Genomic DNA, 20,348 nt, shown 5'->3' with positions numbered 1-20,348 from the left:
GGCAGAGGGGAGTCGCTCCCCTGGCCTGGCCACGGTGACCTTGTAAGAACAAGAAGACAGGGAAGACCGTGCTCCCGGATCTAGGGGACGTGCCAGGTCTTTTTCCTTGCAGGAGGTTCCTGACTCCGGCGGACGAGGACAGCATGTTCACCCTGGACCACTTCCCTCTTTGGTACCGCCAGGCCGCAGAGCATCCTCCCGGCAGCATGGTCTTCAACCTCCGCTCGGCAGAAGGACCAGGTAAGCCATGTCCAGAGCTCCACGGCCAGGGCATCCCCCCTCCCCCCAGGGATACAAGACAACCATCCAGATCTTGGGGTCCCCTCCCCACTGGCCTCCACCCACACCCAGGGTGGGTCATTTCATTCCCTGGTCAGCAGTCAACAATGCCATTTAAAAGCTAGAACAAAGGAGAGAGGTTTGACCCAAAAGTCAGAAAGGGCTGGATTCCAGCCCAGATTCTGCATAGGAGGCTATTGGGACAGTTGGCCTCTAAGAATTTTCTATTTCTAAACTTCTGAGTGTCTCTAACAGACGCTCATACCATGAAAGAAACAGACTTTATTCCACAGAGGGGACGAGAGGGCTGGGCTGTTGACGTCTCCCAGGAGGGCAACCCTGAGCCCCAGCCAGCCCCTCAGCCACTCCTGGTAATAACAGGGTGCCTCCCGGCTGCCAGGTCACTGAGGGCTGAAGGGCCTGAGGAGGGTGGTGAATGGGCCTCAGGCCCCAGCCAGCACAGGCCTGCTCGTCCAAGGGCTGCAGGGGTGGGTTCAGAGCTGCAGCCTCCAACCCCTAACCCAGCCCCCACTGCAAGAGATGGCCCAGAAAAGAAGCCAAGCAGCTTCAACAGAGCCCCAAGCAAGCCGCACAATGTTCAGGACAGACTGGACCCCGGAAGCGCAAAATCTCACTCTCTTGATTCCCACTTGAAGAGCCTATGGTCCAGAGAGGGTCCACGAGTCCCCTCTGGGGCTCTGACCCTGCACAGTGAGCAAGAGGGCCTGGGAGTATCCACGTCCACCAGGCCGAGTGAGCCGAGGGGGCAGGAGTGGAGAAAAGGGGAGGAGGGCGGCTGGGAGTCAACTTGGAGTGGAGGCTTGTCCTCCCTCCAAGGTGCGTGTCCACCAGCACCACCACCACCACCCTCAGGCAGCCCAGCGAGAGCCGGCCCACTGAGCTGGGGCAGGGGAGGCCCAGGCCCCTCCTACGGCCGCCCTCCAGATGCCTTCCCGTCCATCTTCCCGTCGCGTTACTGTATGCTTATCCACATGTAGCTCATCTGGCGTGCACGGCCTCTTCTTACACAGGGAGAGTCTGAGGCTCACCAGGACCACACAGTTGGGGGGAGAGGGGCACAGGGCCAGGGTCTCACTGCACTTCACTGTGCGTAAGGCGGTGGTGGGGCAGGAGGCAGGCTGTGACCCCAGCGAGTACCCATGAGAGGCCCCTTCCCTCGTGGAGCCGAAGCCTCAGGAGCACCTCCTCCTTCCCATGGGTCTAGAGCGGGAGGTCCGTGAGGTCCTCAGAGGTTCTGGGGTGGCACCCTGTCCAACCCCCAAGGATGACAGGCTCCCTCCTGTCCATACTGTCACCAGAACGGGCCTCCTAGTAGCTTTGGGGGGCAGGGGACAGGAGGGTGGTGGGCAGAGCTGAGTGCACGGCGAGGAGGGAGAGTTGGGGACCAGCAAGGGGACCCTCATACATTCCCCACCCACTGCAGAGAGAGAAAACAACCTGTATAATGGGTGACCCCAAGAAGGCGAGCGGGGTTCAGCTGCAGGGTGAGGGGAGGCCCGCCTCCCCAGGCTGACTCTCAACCCTCTGCCTGACCCCAGGGTTAGCCCTGCCTGAGCTGAGCTATCTCTTGCAGTTGGTGCTAAGACTGCCAGCATGGAACAGGGTCTCACCAGAGCCCTGGCGGCTCAGGCCTGTGGCCTCCGTACCCACAGCCCCCTTTCTGGGGTCAGCCCCAGGCCCTGCCTCCACCCCCTGATAGCTGGCTCATGCAGCCAGGTGTCGGGCCGGGTAGCTGCCCAATGACACAGATGCTAAGATCCCCAACACCCCCAGAGACCGTGTCATCAGGGCCCCACCCATACGCGGGTGTCCCTTCCAAGCCCTTGGAACACACACAGGGAGTCTGTCCTGGAAGCAGCCTGCAGCCGGTGGAGCCTGTGGGGGTCATCCCATCAGTATCCTCCAGACATTTCTAGAAGGAAGTGGGGGAAGCTGGCTTTCGTTTTAGAGAAAAGGAGGGAGAGAAACGGCCACCCATGCAGAGACATGTGTTCCCGTGGGTCTTCATCATAGCGAATTCCTAGATCCCAGGACCACCTTCCGTAGAGTCAGTTCCTAGAATCAGAGTTACTTTCCGTTTCTGTGAGATACTTGGTCCCAGCAAGGTGTGACGGGTGGTGCTGGCCTGGAAACAGCAAATAGGAGAAACCAGTGGTTGATTTAAGTTTCCTCACGGCTGACACTGGGAGTCTCAGGATCTATTTGTTTCAAGCAGCGTCTGATGAAAGACATTGTAACAGGAGAGCACGTGAGAAAACTGTACCTCTTTCTCGGGAATCTTAGTGAGGAACTTGACCCCGTGGACAAGAGCTCCCTGAAGAGCAGGTCCAGGGACGTGAAGTCCAGGAGCCACGGGTGCACTCGTCCACAGCCCTCAGCGTGGAAGCTCTGTGCGGATGCAGAGCTCGAGCTGGTGCTGCACCTGGCAGCCTGGCTCTCCTCGGAGCCGGGGAGCCACCTCCAGGCGGGCCCCGGAGCCTGGCTGAGTCCCCAGAGCACAGCTGCCAAGCGGGCGGTGACGTGGAGGCCCTCAGGGTTTATGGGGGCTCTGTGGATGTGTCAGACACCAGCCGGCCTTCTGGGCCCCATGCAGCCCTGGCATCTTGCTTCCCGAAGGGGCTGTCATTGTCACCTTGACTCACGTGACTGATGAAGGACAACCCAGGGTCAGCCAGCACCTTGTCCGAGAACACACCCCGTCTCCCACTCAATAGGGTGCTGAGATGCCACACAAGTCCCTGGGTGGGCTCCAGCAGGGTCCCTGGGCTCCAGCGGGCAGCTGCAGGCAGGCCAGTCCGCAGTCGGGGACCTGGCGATGCTACACCATCCAGAGGGGCAGGGACCACCTGGCAGCTTCAGAGCTGCACGGAGAGGTGGGCGGCACCCCGCCTTTAGGGCACATGTAGGAGACACTCGACAAAGACCAGAGGTGGGTGGTACCAGGCAGCCCCCTGGAAGCCCCCCACTCGCTCGGGGAACATGGTGTTTACCGTTGTCCCCAGCCCGCCCCACCTTCGGCTCCCCCTTAGGTGCTAAAAATGTGACTTGGCAATTTTTCCCCCAGAAAGTCCCAGCAAGCCTGCGGTGGTGACAGTGAGCACAGCCGTAGCCGTGAGCGTGGACAACAGAACGGCCATCGCTGCAGGTAGGGGCTGCCCCGGGGCTGCAAGGCCGGGCGGCGGGGAAACAGAGTCGAGAGCAAGGCTCAGATGTTGCAGGAGGCCCTGCGTGTGGTCTGCAAGGCCCCAGTCTGTACAGATGAAATGTGGGGCCGGGGAGTGAGGGGAGTCTTCCTGAGTCACTCTGTTTATAAAACCGTGACGCCTCAGATCTAACAGTATTCATGCATAAAGTAAAGCCCAGACAGGTGAAGAGATGTGCTCGAGGTCACCCAGGACAGAGACCACCCAGAACTCCTTCCCACCCTCTGCGTGCTGCTCCCGCCTCCACTGTCCACCAAAGGGAAGAGGGGGCTTACAACTCGGACCCTGAAGTCTGAGCCCCTACGCAAGCCCAGTGTTTCCGTGACAGTTCTCATCCAGCCCTGGGGTGATCAGGTTTGGTTCCATTTTACAGATGAGGAAACTGAGACCCAGAAACATTGTTTGCCCAAAGCCTCACGGCTAATAGTTAATGAACTAGAATTTAAGCTCAGATCACCTCTTGAAGGCGTGGGATCACAACCCTGTGTTGCCATTGGAGACAAAATCTGCGAGAGCGCCCAGGGAGACTCGCAGGCTGCCCCAACTTCTTGGAGCCTAGGAAGGTCCTTGCCTCCTTGATAGTTGTCTGAGAGCCATGAGGCCTGTGTGATGAGGGTCCTGCATCCAACCTCCATGGCTCGGACCTGCCAGGTCCTTGGGGTCTCACCACTGTGTGTGCTGGGGTTGGGCACCTGCCTTATGGGGGACTCAGCTGCTGGGGGCCAGCACTGGGGGTCGGGACCCTCACGTCTTCTCCCCCAGGCTGGGTGCAGGGTGCAGCACAGGCAGGAGCCACCAGGCAGGCAGGCTGCCCGCCCCAGCAAGGGGTGTACGGTGCCGCCCACATCTGGATGAAGCGGGAGCAAGTGGCTGGGTCTGGTTGCTCAGCACCCTCGTTCACAAATATGTGTGTCACAGGTGTCCTGAGGCTGTGCAGCAGGGCATGCGGGAAGGACTCGCTCTGTCCCTTTCTGTCCTTCACCTGGGCTGCTGATCCCAGGGCCCTGGCTGAGTCTGTGGCCCACCTGCCCCCCTCTATGACGTGGTCATCTCAGCTCCCGCACACCTGAACGCCCGGTGAAGGGAAGGCACGGGGGGTCAGGCTGCTGGCTGTGCTCTCCTGCTCTCTCCAATTATTTGATATCATTTTTAACTCAGTGCTGAATTAGAGCCGGGAGGGGTTGCCATGGAAACCGTGTCCGGGTGCCTGTGGTTTAACTCGCTGCAGACAATCGCTCTGACGCTCCAGAGGAGGGAGGGCACGGATGCGATCGGACGGGGCTGGGGCACTGGAGACCTTTCTCCCTCGATTATATTTCTTTCAGTCTCCTTTTGTAATTTCCTCTTCCTGGCCTATGGCTCAGCCTCCCTGAGCCCTTGAATGCTGTCCTGGCGGCTCCTTCCCTTGTGTACACACGAGCGTGTGTTGACAGGCGGCCACACGCCCCCTGTCTGTGCAGGGGAGGAGGAAGGACAGCCTCAAGGCCCAGCCGAGGGCCAGGCAGGTGGACGAGGAGGGATCCTTTGACCGCTAAGTAGCTGCTTCGCAAGAGTTTATGCAAAATTTCTAGGAATGTACCGTTCTGATCAGGACCCACTATCAAGTCTCTGTGAGTGCCAGGCCTGCTTGGGGAATATCTAGAGCATCATGTGCGGCTGCCATCAGCTGCAGCTGTGTCCCCAGCACAGCGGCTGTGGTCGGAGGATCTCTGTCTAGAGCTGCGCCTGTGTGAGCCCAGCAGGCCTTCAGACCTCATGTGCCCAGAACAGCGCACCTGTGTGTTACCCACACTTGTGCAGGCTGCGGGGGCCTGTCCTCTGCCCCCACAAGCACCAGTCTCCCAGTTCTGCTGTACCCATCAGGGTTACAGGGGGACACCTCCCCCTGGTTACCCAACCCAGGCAGAGGCCCAGCTGGGACCTCCCCCAGTTACCCCCCCTACCCAGGAAGGGCTCCAGCTGGGACCTCCCCCAAGTTACCCCCCACCCAGGAAGGGGTCCAGCTAGGACTTCCCCCCAGTTACTCCCTCCCCAGAGAGGGTCCAGCTAAATTCCTGGAACAGGGGCCTACTAGCTCTCTTCTCCCTAGGGTTTGCTCCTGTCTCACTGGGCTGGGGGTGGGGGCGGCGGTGGTCACCCAGTGGAGGGCTCCCAGTTAGGAGAGAATTCCATCTTGGTCTGAAGAGTGTAACCTGTGTAGCCTAGGCCCAGTCAGCCAGAGGCCAGTCAGGCAAGGTGGGTCACTCGGGCATCAGGTGGATGACCCACCCGGAGGCCTTCTTGTCCTCCCGGCCACTTCCTCTCCTGGCCGCCGTCCCCAGGCCTCCGGTCCATGATTTTGATCCTGTCTGCTGAACCCTTAGGAGAGGTCATCTGTGTGAGCCCCAAGTCCTGTCGGCCTGTCCCTGGAGTCAGTCTTAAAAGCACAGGATGTTAAACGGGGTACCTCCTGCAAACCCAGAGACCTCCCCGAGACTGGTGAAACCTGCTCCCCTAAAGTGCCCTTGGGGAACCCCTCTTCCATCACGCAGCAGGGTCCCTGGGTCAGAGGTGCACCTCCTACCCCACGGTGTCAGCCCTCAGCTTCAAGGTGGCCAGGCTCATGGCAGGGCTGATGCAGACCCGGGTCTCTGTGCTCCCCCACTGCCCTTCCAGGGGTGCCCCAAAGCCAGGCCTCAGCTGGGAGTTTCCATTCACCTTAGGGGACTGGAGACACCCCATGACCCTGCCTAGGGACCCTGTCCCAGCTCCCAGTTCCAGGCTCGCCTCCCGCCCAAGGAAACCAGGAGGCACGTAGGAAAATACAGTCTTTATTGGTCATCTGAAACAACAAACCAGAAATATAATTTTGCCTTTAAAAATCTTCTGTCTCAGGCTAAGACTCCACCATTGACAACACCCAGCCTTCCCCCACTCCCCGAATCCCCAGATCCGGTGTCAGCCAGCACCTCAAAAGAAGGAAGACTGTGGCCAGCTGGGTGGGCAGCCTGCACTAGGCAGCCCCGTCCTTGTCCTGCCTCAGACCCGTGTTCTGGGCACCCACCCCCCCGAGACCTCCCGTCTCAGAGCCAGAAACCGGCCTGATGGCTCCCAACCCTCCATAAGCTGGGGAAGGCTGGTCCTGCAGAGAGAGCCCCAGACTCACCTCAGATCACACTGACCAAGGAGGCAGACCTGGGCAAGGAGAGCCTGCACTGCCCCCTCCCACCCCCGCCCCCAGCCTCGGTCCCTTTGGGGGTTTAGGGGCTACGGGTAGAGATAGACAGGCTCCCAGGGCTGTGCTCTGGTTTGGGCCCCAGTCTAGGGGCCGCGAGGATTGTGGGAAGCCAGGTGGAGCAGACAGAACGCTGGGAAAGGGACCCCGCCCCCCCACTGATGCCTCTGAGCAGAATGCAGGCGGCCTTTTGCTGCTCCCAGCGTCTGCTTGGGATGTGCTGGCAGGGCAGTCACAGAGTATGAGCCAGTCCCCTACCCCGAGGTCACAGGCCCAGGGATGCTGAAGGTAGGGGCGGGGGGATGAAGGTGCAGAGCAACAGTTCTGGGGCTGCAGGCTGCGGGAGTGGGGGTGGGGGACCCCATAGGGCCTGGCAGGGATGTACTTCGGCAGCGCTGAGGACAAGCCCGGTCGGTGGTCTTTACCTGGACACCCGGGGGGCCCGCCGTCCACACACGCTGCAGCCTCAAGGCTTCTGGGCCAGCAGCGTCCCCCAGAAAGCCCAGCAGGAGAGGTGTGAGCAGGTTACCATGGCAACGAGCAGCCTCATCCAGCACCTCCACCTTGGCCCCTGGAGAGGATCTGAAAGGAATCCTCGTGGCCATGGGTTTGGGCTTCTCCCTGTCAGCTGTGGGAGGTTGTGTCAGCAAGCAGGAGATTGTGTGGTCTGGGTGCCGAGACCATGTGGGAGGCCTGGCTCTGCTCCCCGAGGTTCTACGACCTCTGTCCCCATGCGACTGTGAGTGCAATGCCGAGCGACTGGGAGAGTGACCAGTGAGCGGGGAAGGGAGGTCAGTAACTCAGGGCCTGGTGGTGTCAGCCAGGGCATGGTGCTGGGTTTCCAAGCGCCGGTCTCAATGGCAGGGCTGGTCTGACTGCACGTTGGTACCAGCCACTGGAAGCTGGGCCCAACATCGACCAGCTCAGAAGAGAGTTCCAGAAACTGGCCCCGCACCCCAGATGCAGGCTAAATGAGTCAAGCCAGAGGTGGGGAGCATCACAGGCTGTGAGCTCTGACTGCAGGAGAGGCTGAAGGGGCATGGGGGCGCCGGGCCCAGGAGCCTCTGTGGCACACCTGTCCTTTCTGCCCACAGTCCAGAGCTCTGGGGGCCCCAGGAGGAGCGTCAGCACATGCTGGTGGCTTCCGGAGGCTCAGAGTCCATGGAGGCTGGGAGGAAGGTGGAAAGGGGATGGCAGAGAGAGAGCCAGCGCACTCCCCCACCCTCTTTGCCGGGCTCTCAGGCCACGGAGGAGATCTGCTTCTGGTCCTCCTGCTCGCCCTCCGGGTCGCCCATGAGGGGCTGGCGCTTCTTGAGCTCGCGGTGGTACTTGGCCATGAGGGAGGCGTAGATGCAGCCGTAGGCGGCGGCCACCACCATCATGATGCAGACCACACCGCAGACCACGCCTGCGATGATCACCGTGCCGATGGCCCGCCGCACGCTCACGGGCCGTGGCCTCTGCTTCTGAGGGCAAGCGGTGCTGGGCTCGGGCTCGGGCTCAGGGCCCGGCTTGGGCTTGGCAGGCTCCGGGCTGGCCTTGGTGCAGGGCGGCCCGGAGACCTCCTGCCCGGCTGAGCTATTCTGATCCTCCAGCTGGGAACAGTAGTTGAACATCTCCATGGGGACCATGCGCATGTCCTTCCCTCTCAGCTCCTTGGGCAGGGTGCAGGCCAGCTGGTCCAGGCGCCCCCCTGCATCGGGAGAGAGAAAAGGTGGGATGAGAACCAGCAGTCCCTGTCCCAGCTCCAGGTCCCACGTGGAGGGCCCAGGAGGACCATTTTCCACCAGCAAGGCAGTGAGTCCTGCAGCCACAGTGATAGGAGAGGAAAGTGGGGGACTAGCGTGTATGAAGCCTAGAGCCGGGGAGGTGGGTACACATGATGGCATTTAATCCATGCAGAAGCCTTGTGACGTGGACAGTGTCCCTGTTCCTATTTGATAGAGAAGCACCAGACATCCCCACCTTGCCTGCTCCCTGGAGTCAAACCAGCCACCCCCTGCCCGGTGCTCAGGAAGGAGGGGCCACGACCCAGATGCAGTCCATACCCCTCCTTGCCTGATCCCCGCTGGCCCACCCAGGCACTGTCCTGATCCCTGCTGACCTGTCTGTAATCCCCGGCACCGTTCTCCCCAGAGTCTCATGCCCCCAGGCTCCTCAAGCTAACACCAAGGGCAGAAGTCAGAGCCACACTCCTCCAAGAGGGACCTTGGTCCCTAAGGTACCTCCTTGGAGAAGGGAGAGGAGAAACCACAAGAGTGGTGTCCTTCTTAGAGCAACAGTGGCCCCGTCAGTGCCCTGGCCGTAGCACCTTGAGCCCAGAGGCATCTTGTTAGGGCACTCCGAAGACCCCTGAAGGCAGAGGAGGGGCCATAGCCAACGAGGGCATGCAGGCCACAAGGCTGCCCAGGCTCGCCCAAATGACGGCAGAGCCAGACTTGACCTGGGGGAGGCGGGTGCAGATCGCAGGTGGGACGAGAGGAGAGGAGCTGCCCAGACACCCCCTTTTGGCCTCTTTCAGTGTCCGGAGACCAGGATGCAGGCACTGCCTGCCCCAGTGGAAGGGCCTGGGCTTCTACCCCCTGTCCCTGCCGGCGCCCAGCCCAGCCCAGCCCAGCTGCTGCAGACTCCCCACACAGTAGACATCAGTCTTTCCCGGGTGCAGGAAAAGCCTAGGTTCTTTGTTTTGGTTCGGTTGGTGTCTTTTGGAGGCATGCAGGGTGGAAAATAGCTCCAAGAGTGACAAGGTCCTACAATGTACATTCCCCTCCGTGCTCTTTTCTTCCTGGTGACCGATGACCGTTTGGAGGGGCAAGGATGTCCCCTGCAGGTCACACATCGTTCTGGTTGTCCAATTCCCCCGTGCCGCCAACCGCCTATGCAAGGCTTGCACCCTGTGAACTGTGTCCAGGGCCTTTGTACCAGCGGGAACTGGCCATGGAGATGGGGCGACCTCACCTTCCTGCTCCAAAAACCTGAGGCCGACTCCCTCCCGGCCACGTCATCTTGTGCAAAGTACCTAAGTCGCGTAATCGCTCACGAGGCTCGATTTTCATGGCTGTCATAAGAATGACCATCTCAGCTGCTCTAAGGGGTCAAGCAGGTCATGGGTCAAGCAGTAAAGATACTTGGAAACTGGAAACTATACAAGTGTTCATTATTATTTCTCCTCTCACAAAAAATGGGAGCAATTACCACAGTGACTAATATTTTATGGCACTTCATCATTTGTAAAATGTTTTTAATTAACTAACATATGAGAATATTAGGCAAATAATGAGATTGTGGAAACACTCTGAAACAAAAGGAGTCAGCCTGATGAAAGCGTTAGAGTCCTTTTCACATCAATTCATTCATTCAGCAAATATTCTTGGAGCCCTACTTTGTGCTGGGCACCAAATTGGGTCTAGTTAAGCCTGGTTAAATATTATGACTTCTACCAGCAAGCAAGTGGACATATAAATGAGTAAGCTTTACTGCAGACCCACTTTACACTGAGTACTTTTCCAGTTACTTTCCATGTGTTTCCAATTTAATCTGCACAGGGATTCTCTGAGGCAGATATTGTTATTTGCCCCGTTTCACTGATGGGGGCACAGCCACAGAGGCTAGCCTACTTTCTCAAGATCACACAGCTAGTAAGTGGCAGATCCACGAAGCCAACCCAGATCTGGCGCTTTTAACCAGGAGGCTTATATCTTTGCCCTCCTGTCCATTTCATTTAATCATTTTGAAGCTTTTTCTAGGACTTGCCCGGGGTTAACAAAAGGAGTAAGGGAAGGAACTGGAAACCAGAGGCTTTGGGCTTCTTAGCTAAAGCTTTGATAACAGAACTTCTTGGGAGGAGGAGTTGAGATCAGCGTCAATATGAAAATGGGATTGCATCTGCGGATCTGAATTCCACTCTACCTCCTGAAACTGTGGGTGTGTAAGAGGTGGCTGCATTATTCAGAGAAGCGAGGGTGGTTTTAATCCATCCCCTCTTCCCTGGGCCCAGGGATGCCCAGGGGACAGTTACACGGTGTGTTCAAGCCTGTCCTGAAAACCTACAGAAGGGAGAGCACGTGGCAGGGAGTCAGTCTGGAGAGAGAGAGGGTAGAGAAGGACGGCTGGAGCGGAGGAGACACAGGAGGAAGGGGCGGCACCAGGCCCTCTGCCTGCTGCTGGCCCGTCCAGTCTCCCCTGCACTCACCTCGGTAGGAGAACCACTCGAGCCAGCGCTTGAAGTCCCGCAGGTGGCAGTCACACTCCCAGGGATTGTCTGCCACCTGCAGCAGCTGCAGGCCGGCCAGGGGCTCAAAGGTCCGGCGGTCCAGGCTCTGCAGGCGGTTGGCACGCAGTGACAGGGAGCGCAGGGCAGGCAACCCGTCGAAGAGGCCGGGCGGCAGCCGGGACAGCCCGTTGAGGGACAGGTCCAGGTGGCGCAGGCGCGGCAGGGGCCGCAGCAGCGCGGCGTCCAGGGCCCGGAGGCTGTTGTTTCGGAGCTGCAGCTCCGTCAGGTTGGCCAGGTCCCCGAAGGCCATGCGTGGCAGCCGGTCCAGGAAGTTGTTGGAGAGGTCCAGCCGCTGCAGGCCCGACAGGTTGGCGAAGGCCCCGCCGGGCAGGGAGCTCAGCCTGTTGTTGAGGAGCAGGAGGCTGCGGGTGGCGGCCGGCAGGTCCGGGGGCGGCGCAGTCAGGCCCAGGCCGCTGCAGTCCACCTGCAGGCCGCGGCCGTCACACGTGCAGGGGAAGGGGCAGGCAGGGACAGCCTCCGCCGTGCACAGGGCGATCCAGCAGGCGAGCCCTGGGGGACAGACGGGGGACAGAGGGACAGACGGTCACCGCCTCCTCCTGTTGTCCTCTTCATGCAGATCCCACAGCAGGGCCTTGCCAGGATCCCCATGGCCACCCACAAGTGTGCACTAGCATGTCCTAACCACGTGAGACAGAACTCAGTACCGCAGCACCCTCACGTGAACAGATCCCGGGTGGTGGGTCACCTCGGGCACCTGGGCCCCCGACACGATAGACGGACACGACAGAGGACGTGGGGCTGTGAGGGGACCTTCCACGTCCCTCTCCAGGGGCGCTGCAGTGGGAAAGATTCTCTTCCCTTCTCTCGATGCCCACCCCCCACACGCACCTAGAGCCGCATGGAGAGTGGGTGGGGGCCGTGCTGTAAGCACCAAGGGGCACACCAAGCCCCCCTACCCCGGCCTGCAGGAATCCCACAGCCAAGACGGTCCAGCACCTCAGGGTGAGGAGGGAGCCCCGGCACCCAGTTCCCATCCCGAGACTGCTGTGGAAACGACAGGGTGAGACGCCAGTTCCCCCTCCACGCAGAGGACACTGGGGTGCAAGCCACACAAATCTTGGGCCTGGACACGCCCCACATCTGTTCTCGCTCCACGACCAGCCTTGCCCTTAGCTGGGGGCTCCGTCCCCAATTTCTGCAGGAGGAATCCGATGGCAGCGTTCCTTTCGTGGTCTCACAGTTTGCCCAGAGCCCTTGTGGCGGGGCTGCAGGGGAAGGGGCCCTCAGAAAACAATGCCTCGCTCCGGGGTCTACCCTTCTAAGAGTGAACTCAAAGCCCCCTTCGCTGTCCTGGGTGTCCCCGTGGAGGGGGAGGGAGGCTGTCCAAGCTCAGAGGAAGGCCCCAACCAAGGAGCGATGGACAAGTTCAGACCCACTCTAGCCACTTGGCTCCACTGGGAGGGGCAGCACCTCCCTGACCAGGTCCAGGAGGGGGTGGCTCTGAATCTATGTCCAGCAGGGGTCTGGGGTCTGGTGTCCCGAAGGGCAGGGCCTGAGGGAGCCGGACAGGACTGCACCCCCTTTCCTGGAGGGTCAGTGACACCTGAGAGGCCTGACCAGGCTGACACCTGAGCCTCTCTGTTCTCAGGGGCGAAATGAGCACAGGTAGGGCCGTGGATGCCAGCTGGAGGCCCTTCCGGCCACCCGAGGTCACCTGCTGGACCGCTGACCTGTCGCCCTCTGAGCCGACTGCGGTCCAGGCAGCCTGCCCAACTCCCCCCGCCCTGCCACTCGGAAGTCAGCCTCCCTTCCTTCGGGCCCCACTTTCCCCAGAGAAACACTCAGCCCATCCGGCCTCCCCACTCAGAAGGACCGACAGGACTAGAGGTCACCGTCCCCCCGCCCCGAGAAATTCGGGCCAGCGTGAAAGCTCCGGTGACGAGAAAACAGAGCCGTGTGTTGCGAGGTGTTGAGTGATTCTAGAAGGAGGCTGAAAGGGGAGCTGGGCGTCTCGGGGCTCAGCCGCTCTGCATGGTGAATAATTCAGCTCGTCTATGTCGTGGGGCGGTGGCATCTCAGGGCTGACCGGGTGCCGGCAGGTCAGGTGGACGGACGTCCCCCTGGGATGATTCTTATCTCTTACCCCATAGCCTTGACCCTTCAGCTGTGCGAGAATTCCCAGGGCTTCCTTCACCCGACAGCTCACTAGTCTCCCTTGTGGGAAGTGGGCGGCCTTTGTGTGCCCATATACAGGGGAGGCCCTGGACCACACCCCTAGAGCCCTTCCAGCGCCATGTCCCCAGAGCCCACTGGTTCCCTCCATCGTGGGGCCCTAAGAGCGGGCTCCAGGCCCGCTCAGCCTCCAGCCAAGCACAACAAGAGGTTTGCCATTAGAAGAGGGAGATGGGGCCCCTGGGCTCAGGAGCAGACCCGTCTAAGGGGACAGACCTGCATGTGGGACCCCGCTCCCAATCCGCCCATCACGGAGCTCAGAGGTGGCTCTTCCCCTGGAACCACGGGCAGGGCTGGTGACAGACACCCGGGCAGATGGTCCCTGCAGCCCCGCTAGCCCGACCTCCCCCCACCACCCACTCACAAGAGATCCGCCTCCACAGAGCGAGCCAGGTGTGCCCCTTGGTGCCCCTCGGCTCAGGGCTGCCGCCCGGGGCCAGCATGATGGCTGCACTGCGGCCAGGCCCTGCACCTCCGGGGAGAGGAGCCCCCGTCCGGCCGTTCAGTCACTCCTGAGAGAGAGGGAGAGAGAGAGGAGCAAAGCGGGCATCAGGTGTTCCAGCCCAGGGGTTGTGGAGGGGGCTGGTGTCTCTTTACACTCCTCTCCTGTTCTCAGCTCTGATTCCCTGGCTGGGGGAGAAGGGGAGGGAGAGGGCTGAGAAGCCAGGAACCTCAGCCTCCCTGGATGAGTCAGGGAGCGTGCAGGGGCAGGCGGGCATCCCGGGAGCCCTCAGATGGAGCCCAGATGGCACTGAGCTCCAGGCTAAGAGGTTCAGGAGCTGTCCATCCCCCTCAACCCCAGCCCCCATCCTCTGCCTGCCCCTTCTCCTTATCTCCCTGGATGATCTCCTGAACGTGTTTGGAGTCATGTGACCTCTGTGTACAAGCCTCCCCCACATCCCAGGTGCCTAAAGCCAGGGCTACCTGGCTCCCCACCCCACTGCACTCTTACCATGGCCCCCAGGGAGGCAGAGACCAGGCCCAGCACAGGGGCAGTCGGTAGGTCAGTCAGTGGGTGGGTCACGGGAGAGCCCCAGGCCCCGCTTTCGCCGCGGGGCAGCCCCCTGCTTTCCCTTCACGGTCTCCTAGTGGGGGAGCAGCCGTACTCTGTCCTCCGCCTCCGGCAGGTCTGGGGAAAAACTCATCAGCTCAGGGGCTCGTGCTGCAGTGGGGAGACAGGTCCAGCAGAGGGTGAGCTTGCAGGGCCAGGGACAAGGAGAGGGGGTTCCACCTCCCAGGGGACCTGCTCCCACCCCAACCCAATGGCACAGGCCCTCCCTGCTTCCCTCCCAATGTGGCCAGGGGCCCCATCACAGCTGGGCCTGGCGCCAGGTGGGGAAGGCCAGTTGGGAGGGGGACCGCGATGCTGCTCGCAGAGGGCGGCCACATGGGTCCCCCCGGTGGCTCCAGGTTGCAGCCTCCCGCTCCCCCTCCCACAGCCAGTTTAATTCTGGGAGCCCGGGAGCCAATGGCAGAGCCGAGCAGATGCTGAGGAGGTGGGAGGAGCTGCTGGGGGCCTGCTGAGCCCTGGAATCTCATCACCATCAGGGTTTCCCTCGGGCACCAGGGGCCTCTCCCGCCTCCTCCCCCCTTCCATACAGCTGCCAAGCTGCCTCCTGGCCTCTCGAGCCCAGTCGGAGAGCAGCGCCCGCGGGTCCTCAGCAGCGGCCAGGCAGGGGCACCTGCTTAGCGTGGGGGCCACTCGGGATGGGGGGGTAGGGAGGGAGGGGACCGCTGTGGTGGGGTGGGGCGGACCTGGCTCTGGCTCTGGACTTCAGCCCCCATCCCCTGCTCTGGAGGGCTCACAGCATCGCAGGGGCTGCAGAGGAGGCACGCTGGGCAGGTGTGGAGTGAGGGAGCAACCTTGAGGATGGACCAGGGTCCTGGGCTTGGCGATGGAGGAGCAGCTCAGGGGTCATCTCCGGATGCGCCCCACCTCCCAGCACCAGACCCCATGGGCTCCTGGCTGAAACGCCCAGGTCAGGGTGGGCTCTGGGTTCCAGTCTGTGTCAGCCGCTCTGTAAGTTAAACCCCATCGGCTCCCTGGGTCTCAGTCTCCTTATCTCGAAGGCAATAAGCAAAACATACTGTCCCCCATGAGACCAGTCTAATCGTGGGAGGCGAGTTCATGTCTGCTGAACTCAGGACACACTGTCTTGGAAGACAGTCTAGGTGACCCCAGGTAGACACAAGGAGAAGCCAGGGCCCCTATCCTCCCCAGGGAGGGGTCAGCAGCTTACAAGCCTGGCCGCTGACCACTCTTTCCTGCCCCCAACCTCACACCCCTGTTCCTGAGCCCATGCCAGGCAAGCAGCTGTCACATGGCAGTCACCGTGGGCCAGGCTCACACACAGCCTCCAGACCTCCATCACCGAGGTCACTGTCCACCCTCTCGGCCCCGACCCTCGGAATAGCCCCTCAATGCTCCCACCAGCAAGGACCTTCATGTCAGCCGCTCAAAGCATCCACCCGGTACCGGGCGGGTCAGCAGCCACCCAGGCTCAGAGATGAAGACCAGCTAGCCTGGTCACACGGCCGGCCAGGGACAGAGGCCCGCTCCCTGGTGATGGTTCCCTGCAGTGGCCCCAGCAGGTGTGGGCTGAGCAGGGTGCACACACGCTCCCAACATGGCATGTAGGGAGACAACCCCAGAGAGCGTGCAGCCCGGGCACGTGCTGACACACGCATACGCGTGCACTCACGCACCCTCAGATGCTGCCCCTCCGGCAGTTCTCAGGTGCCCCCAGCAGACAGGTGCATGGGGTGGCGGGGGAGGGACCGCTGGCCTAGAAGCAAGGTCGAGAGAGGCCCCTAGGGGGCGCTTCCACACTCAGACCCACCCAAGGGTCTTTCCGGCTGCCATGGGGAGACAGGTGGCGGAGAGCCCTCTCCCCCAAGCCCAGGCCCCATGCCCACCTGGGCTCATCCCCACCTCCCCACCCAATCCCCAGAGTGAGCACCTGTCCGTGAAGGTGACTTGAGTGCAGGTCTTGGCACCCCACCCCCCAGCTTGAGGTGCATTAAAGCCAGCCAGGTCCATTAAAGCCACTGTCTGGGGGGAGGGGACACTGGTGGCCCTGAGATCTCCAGAGAAGCCTGACAAGAACAAGCCCCTCCCCAGGTCCATGGGGTGCAGACTGCTCCTTGGGGAGTGGTCCTGCCTGCCTGGGGACCCCAGAAGCACACCTCAGGGACCCCTGGGCCCAGAACTCTGCCCTCCGGCCCACCTTCAACTTGAGGACCCCCTTCCCCCAACAAAACCCGGAAGCTTTCAGCCTCGTTAGGAAAGTGTGACCTACATCAGGAAGCTGGGGGCACAGCTGCTAAGGCAGGCGCTGGCCGCTGAGGAATAAATTCACACTGTCTGGGTGGGGAGACCCCACACACCGTCTGGGAGGGGAGACCCCACCCAGGTGGAGAACGGAAACAAGTGAGGGTGGGGGTCTCCAGGCTCCGAGCCCCTCAGCCCTGTGGGCATTTTTGTCCAGTCCAGGGACAGGGGCACAGAGCGGAGGGCAGCCGTGCTGAGAGAATCGGGGCTGAGATTGGTCAAGAGCTGAGAGTCGAGCACCCCGAGTACCCCCTCAGAGCAGAAACTGGGGCTTTATGCCCCACCCAGCCCCTGCTACTCAAGGGCAGTCCAGGGATCAACAGCACCAGCCTCCCCAGGGGCTTTCTAGACCCAGGCCAGGCCGATGGGGTTGGAACCTGCCTCTTAGAAGATCTCAGGCAATTCATGTATCTGGTCAAGTTTGAAAGGCCCTGGGCTTGGTCACTCCTCTCCTGGGGGGCTATGTCAGGGGCCCGAGCAGCAGGGGGCAGTGCTGGAGTGGTACGGGTACTGGAAGCATCACCTCCTGCAGGAAGGCTCTGGACCGGGGAGACATGTTACCATAGCCACAAGCAGCTGTGCGTGGTCCCTGGTCCCCCAGCTATTCCCCGGGCTGAGACGCGCTGTCAGCCCCACTTGCAAATGGGAAAACAGAGGCCCTGGAGACTCAGTATCTTGTCTCAGGTCAGGCAGTAGAAGGTGGCAGGCTTGTGTCCAAGCAGTCCAGCGACAAGTCTGCTAACCCGGCTGTCTTTGCAGGCCTTTAGGCCGGTCCTGCTTTGCCCTGCCTGCACATGGAGGCTGCCGGAGCAGGAGGCAGGGGGCAGGGACGGGCTGCACCCTCTCAGCTGCCCAGCTTCACAGCTGACCCCATGTCTCCTTGTCCGCTGGCTCAGTGTACCTGACGCAGTTGTTCTTATCAAACTGGTCGCCCCCTCCCCGACACCCTTCTTCCCAGGGACGCTCACAGATGCCATGGGGAGAGTCCTGGGGGACAGGGGTCTTCCTGGAGGGGTGGGGAGGATGCTTTCTAGAACCCCTGCAGCAGGGGCTGTGCACTGAGGTGAGCATGTGGGCTGGGAGCTCCAGGGAAGCCGGGGCGGGAGGTGCTGACGGGCAGGAGGCGGCAGCTGGAGCAGAAGGGCCCACGTGCTCCCTCCCAGCCGCGTGGGGGGCCGTGTCCCCTGGAGACTTGGGGGCCAGAGTACCCTGGAGACTCGGAGGCGGGCGCCTCGCCTGGCCCCGTGAAGGAGAGGCCTGCCGTGTTCCTGCCTCCTGCAGACACCCAGCTTGGGGGGCCTCTGATCTCTCTGTGTTTCTGCACCCACCCTCTCTCCCCCTCCAGGCAGGGCTGGCTCAGTCTCCGGTTAGAAACCTCCAGGAAACCCCACAGGCCTGGTGTCCACGCCCCTCCTCACTGCTGCCAGGTCACGTCCATCCCCCTTAGCCCGGTCCACACCCCACAGCCGGCAGCGTCCACTGTGCCTTGACTGGCGCGCCTGCCCCTGGGACATCATGCCGACCGGCCGCACACCCTCCCCACTGGACCTCCACCCCAGAGCAAGACTTCTGCAGTCTGCGCTCTGCAGAGAGGTGAAGGTCACAGAGGCGAGAGGCCAGGCTGAGGCCACTGCCCAGGGCCCCGAGGGCAGCGCCCTCCTTCCCGCCTACCCAAGCCCAAAGACCCCCCATAGGCAGGACTGGGGCACCCACACTGAGCCCTGGGGGGTGGCACCAGGGCTGTGCCCTCCACCCGCAGCCGCCGGTCTGGCCTTCCGGGCCCTTCCCACCTCTTCCCTGCCCGGCACCCGGAACACGCGCGGCTCAAGCAGTGCGGAAGCAGGTTTTTTTAAATCTCTAAATTTGTTCTTGGAGGAGACAGCCTCCTGGTTCATTTTTAAATGCGAGTCCCGTTTTCATCCCCAACTTCCTACAGCCTGGCTTCCTTGTCAGACACTCCCGATCTCAAGCAGACCCTCTGGGAAGACGGACATAAAGTACCCCCACCCCCGTCACTTCTCATAGGAGTTGCTCTTGGGCAGGCTCTGGACTAGGCTCAATGGTGGCCTCAGGCAGGCAGGAGATGAGGAGGTCTGATCTGTGTAGTGGTGGGGAGAGACCTCCCCTGGCACCCCAACCTTTACAGACCCCTTCCCAGCCCCTCAGCTTGGGGACTGAAATGCGGGCAGGGTTTGCTCGCTTGGCCCCAGACACAGCTTCCAGGCAAACGCAAAGGAGCCAGATCGGATCTTAAGAAGCCTCCCCCTCCTCCTTCCGCCACCCCCGGCTGGCTTCCCTGGTCTCCCTCTCTTGGCAGAGCCGAGCCTGTGCAGTGGGGAGGGGGAATCGCTGTGGGTTTCCCTCCCAGCTGGACTCCTCCACCCGTCTCCACGTGCTCAGCCTGCCCCCCAGCACCCCACCCCATGTAGTTATCTAAGCTGCCGGGCGTCAATCTGAGTCAGACCAGGTGATACCCAGCCATGGCCTGATAGCCAGGTGCCAGCCTACCCCCGCCCACCCCAGGCAGAAGACAGCAGCTCAGGGAGAGGACAAGGAGGCCCGGACGCCTGGTCAGGGGGCCTCTGTCCTGCACTGTCTTGTCCTGGCCACCCCAAGCTGAGTCCACCACCCCCTCTAAGGCTTTCTGACCCCTTTGTAGGTAGAGGGGGTGTACATCTGGGGGACTCCAGCCTCAGCTTGGTTCCTGGGGCCCCCACCAGGCCTGGGTGGGCTGAGAGCTGATCCAGAGCCTTGAGGAAGGGCAGGAGGAAGGGCTTGGAGGCTCCCCTCCCTCGTCCACTCCCAGCCACGCCCCCCAGGGAGGCTCCGCTGGAACCTAGGGACTAAGGTCCAGCTGGGGCGGGCTCCCCTGCACCCCCGAATAAGGGCAGCCTCCTGGAGGCCAGTGCCCCACACTGAGGGCATCCTGTAGAGAGGTCAGTCAGCCCCCTGAGGTCCAGTGCCCCAGGCTGCCCCCTACCCCACAGACGTCCGCTGTGTCCCCTTCACATGGCACCCAGATCCCAGGGCTGTCTGTGCCGAGCTGGGCATGCAGGTGGCCCAGGGCCCCCGGCTGGCGCCCCACATGCTGCAGGGATGGTTTCTATGCCACCGGGCCTGTCGTCTGGCCCTGTGGCTGCCTTCTCCCTCCTCCTCCGGCAGAATGCTGGCTCCTGTCCCCAACACTGGGAGGTCAGAGTTCCCTGTGCCCTTCAGCTGCCCAGATGTCCGGTCCTGAGTCCCGCCCCAGCCCCAGCCATTGCCCCCAGGTAGGAGGCATAGCAGCTGTCCCTGCAGGCACAGAACCCAGCAAGGATGGGCTCGGGCCCCAAGCCCAGCTCCCGCAACGCCCCCCCCCAACCCTGCACCCCCGCCGAGCACTCAGCACTCACCTTTGGCAGGAACAAGCCCCTTGAATCAGTGGTCTGAGCCGTCCAGCCAGCCCCTCCTGGAATTCCTGGAGGAATCAGACAGCGGCACAGCCCGATCCCCAGCAGGACCTGGGTCCCCAGCAGGACCCGGCAGCAGTGCACCGGCGGGAGCAGCCTGCGGCCGGCTGCCTCCTCCTGGGGCCAGGGCTGCCGGGTCAATGGCACACGGAGGAGGAGAGGGAGGGACAGAGGGAGCCGCGGAGAGGGGCAGGCGGGGAGGGGCGCGTGTGTGCAAGCAGAGAGCAGCGGAGTGACAGCGGGGGAACATCCGCGATGACAGCGACAGGCGCGCACACGGGAGGCGGGCGCTCGGGCGGGCGGGCGCACACACACACGGAGGCGCTCACCCTTGAAACCTCCCATTTCAGAGGGAGCCGCGGCCGGCCGTGAACTCCAGGGGCAG

General features: G+C 61.9%; 2 protein-coding genes across 2 annotated transcripts in view; one reads left to right on the top strand and one right to left on the bottom strand.

The window, feature by feature from the left end:
* CACNA2D4 (calcium voltage-gated channel auxiliary subunit alpha2delta 4) overlaps positions 1 to 20,348 on the top strand; it is a 67,284-nt gene that overhangs the window by 33,098 nt on the left and 13,838 nt on the right. Inside the window, exons 26-27 of the mRNA XM_086402603.1 lie at positions 113 to 240; positions 3,365 to 3,445. Of these exons, the coding sequence (XP_086258729.1) occupies positions 113 to 240; positions 3,365 to 3,445 (209 nt within the window). The remainder of the gene's footprint in view (positions 1 to 112; positions 241 to 3,364; positions 3,446 to 20,348) is intronic.
* On the bottom strand, positions 6,298 to 20,108 carry LRTM2 (leucine rich repeat transmembrane protein 2). Its single transcript, XM_086404275.1, has 5 exons — positions 19,907 to 20,108; positions 14,136 to 14,345; positions 13,548 to 13,695; positions 10,910 to 11,500; positions 6,298 to 8,410 (listed from the first exon to the last, which is right to left on the bottom strand). Exons 3-5 carry the CDS (start codon positions 13,624 to 13,626, stop codon positions 7,956 to 7,958), a joined length of 1,125 nt encoding a protein of 374 aa, XP_086260401.1. The 5' UTR covers positions 13,627 to 13,695; positions 14,136 to 14,345; positions 19,907 to 20,108; the 3' UTR covers positions 6,298 to 7,955.

The sequence above is a fragment of the Bos grunniens genome, chromosome 5, assembly GCF_055505025.1.
Source record: "Bos grunniens cultivar Pamir isolate PY7600 chromosome 5, Bosgru_T2T1.0, whole genome shotgun sequence".
NCBI lineage: Eukaryota > Metazoa > Chordata > Mammalia > Artiodactyla > Bovidae > Bos > Bos grunniens.
The sequence above is the reverse complement of the archived record's forward strand: the minus strand, read 5'-3'. Positions and strand labels throughout refer to the sequence as shown.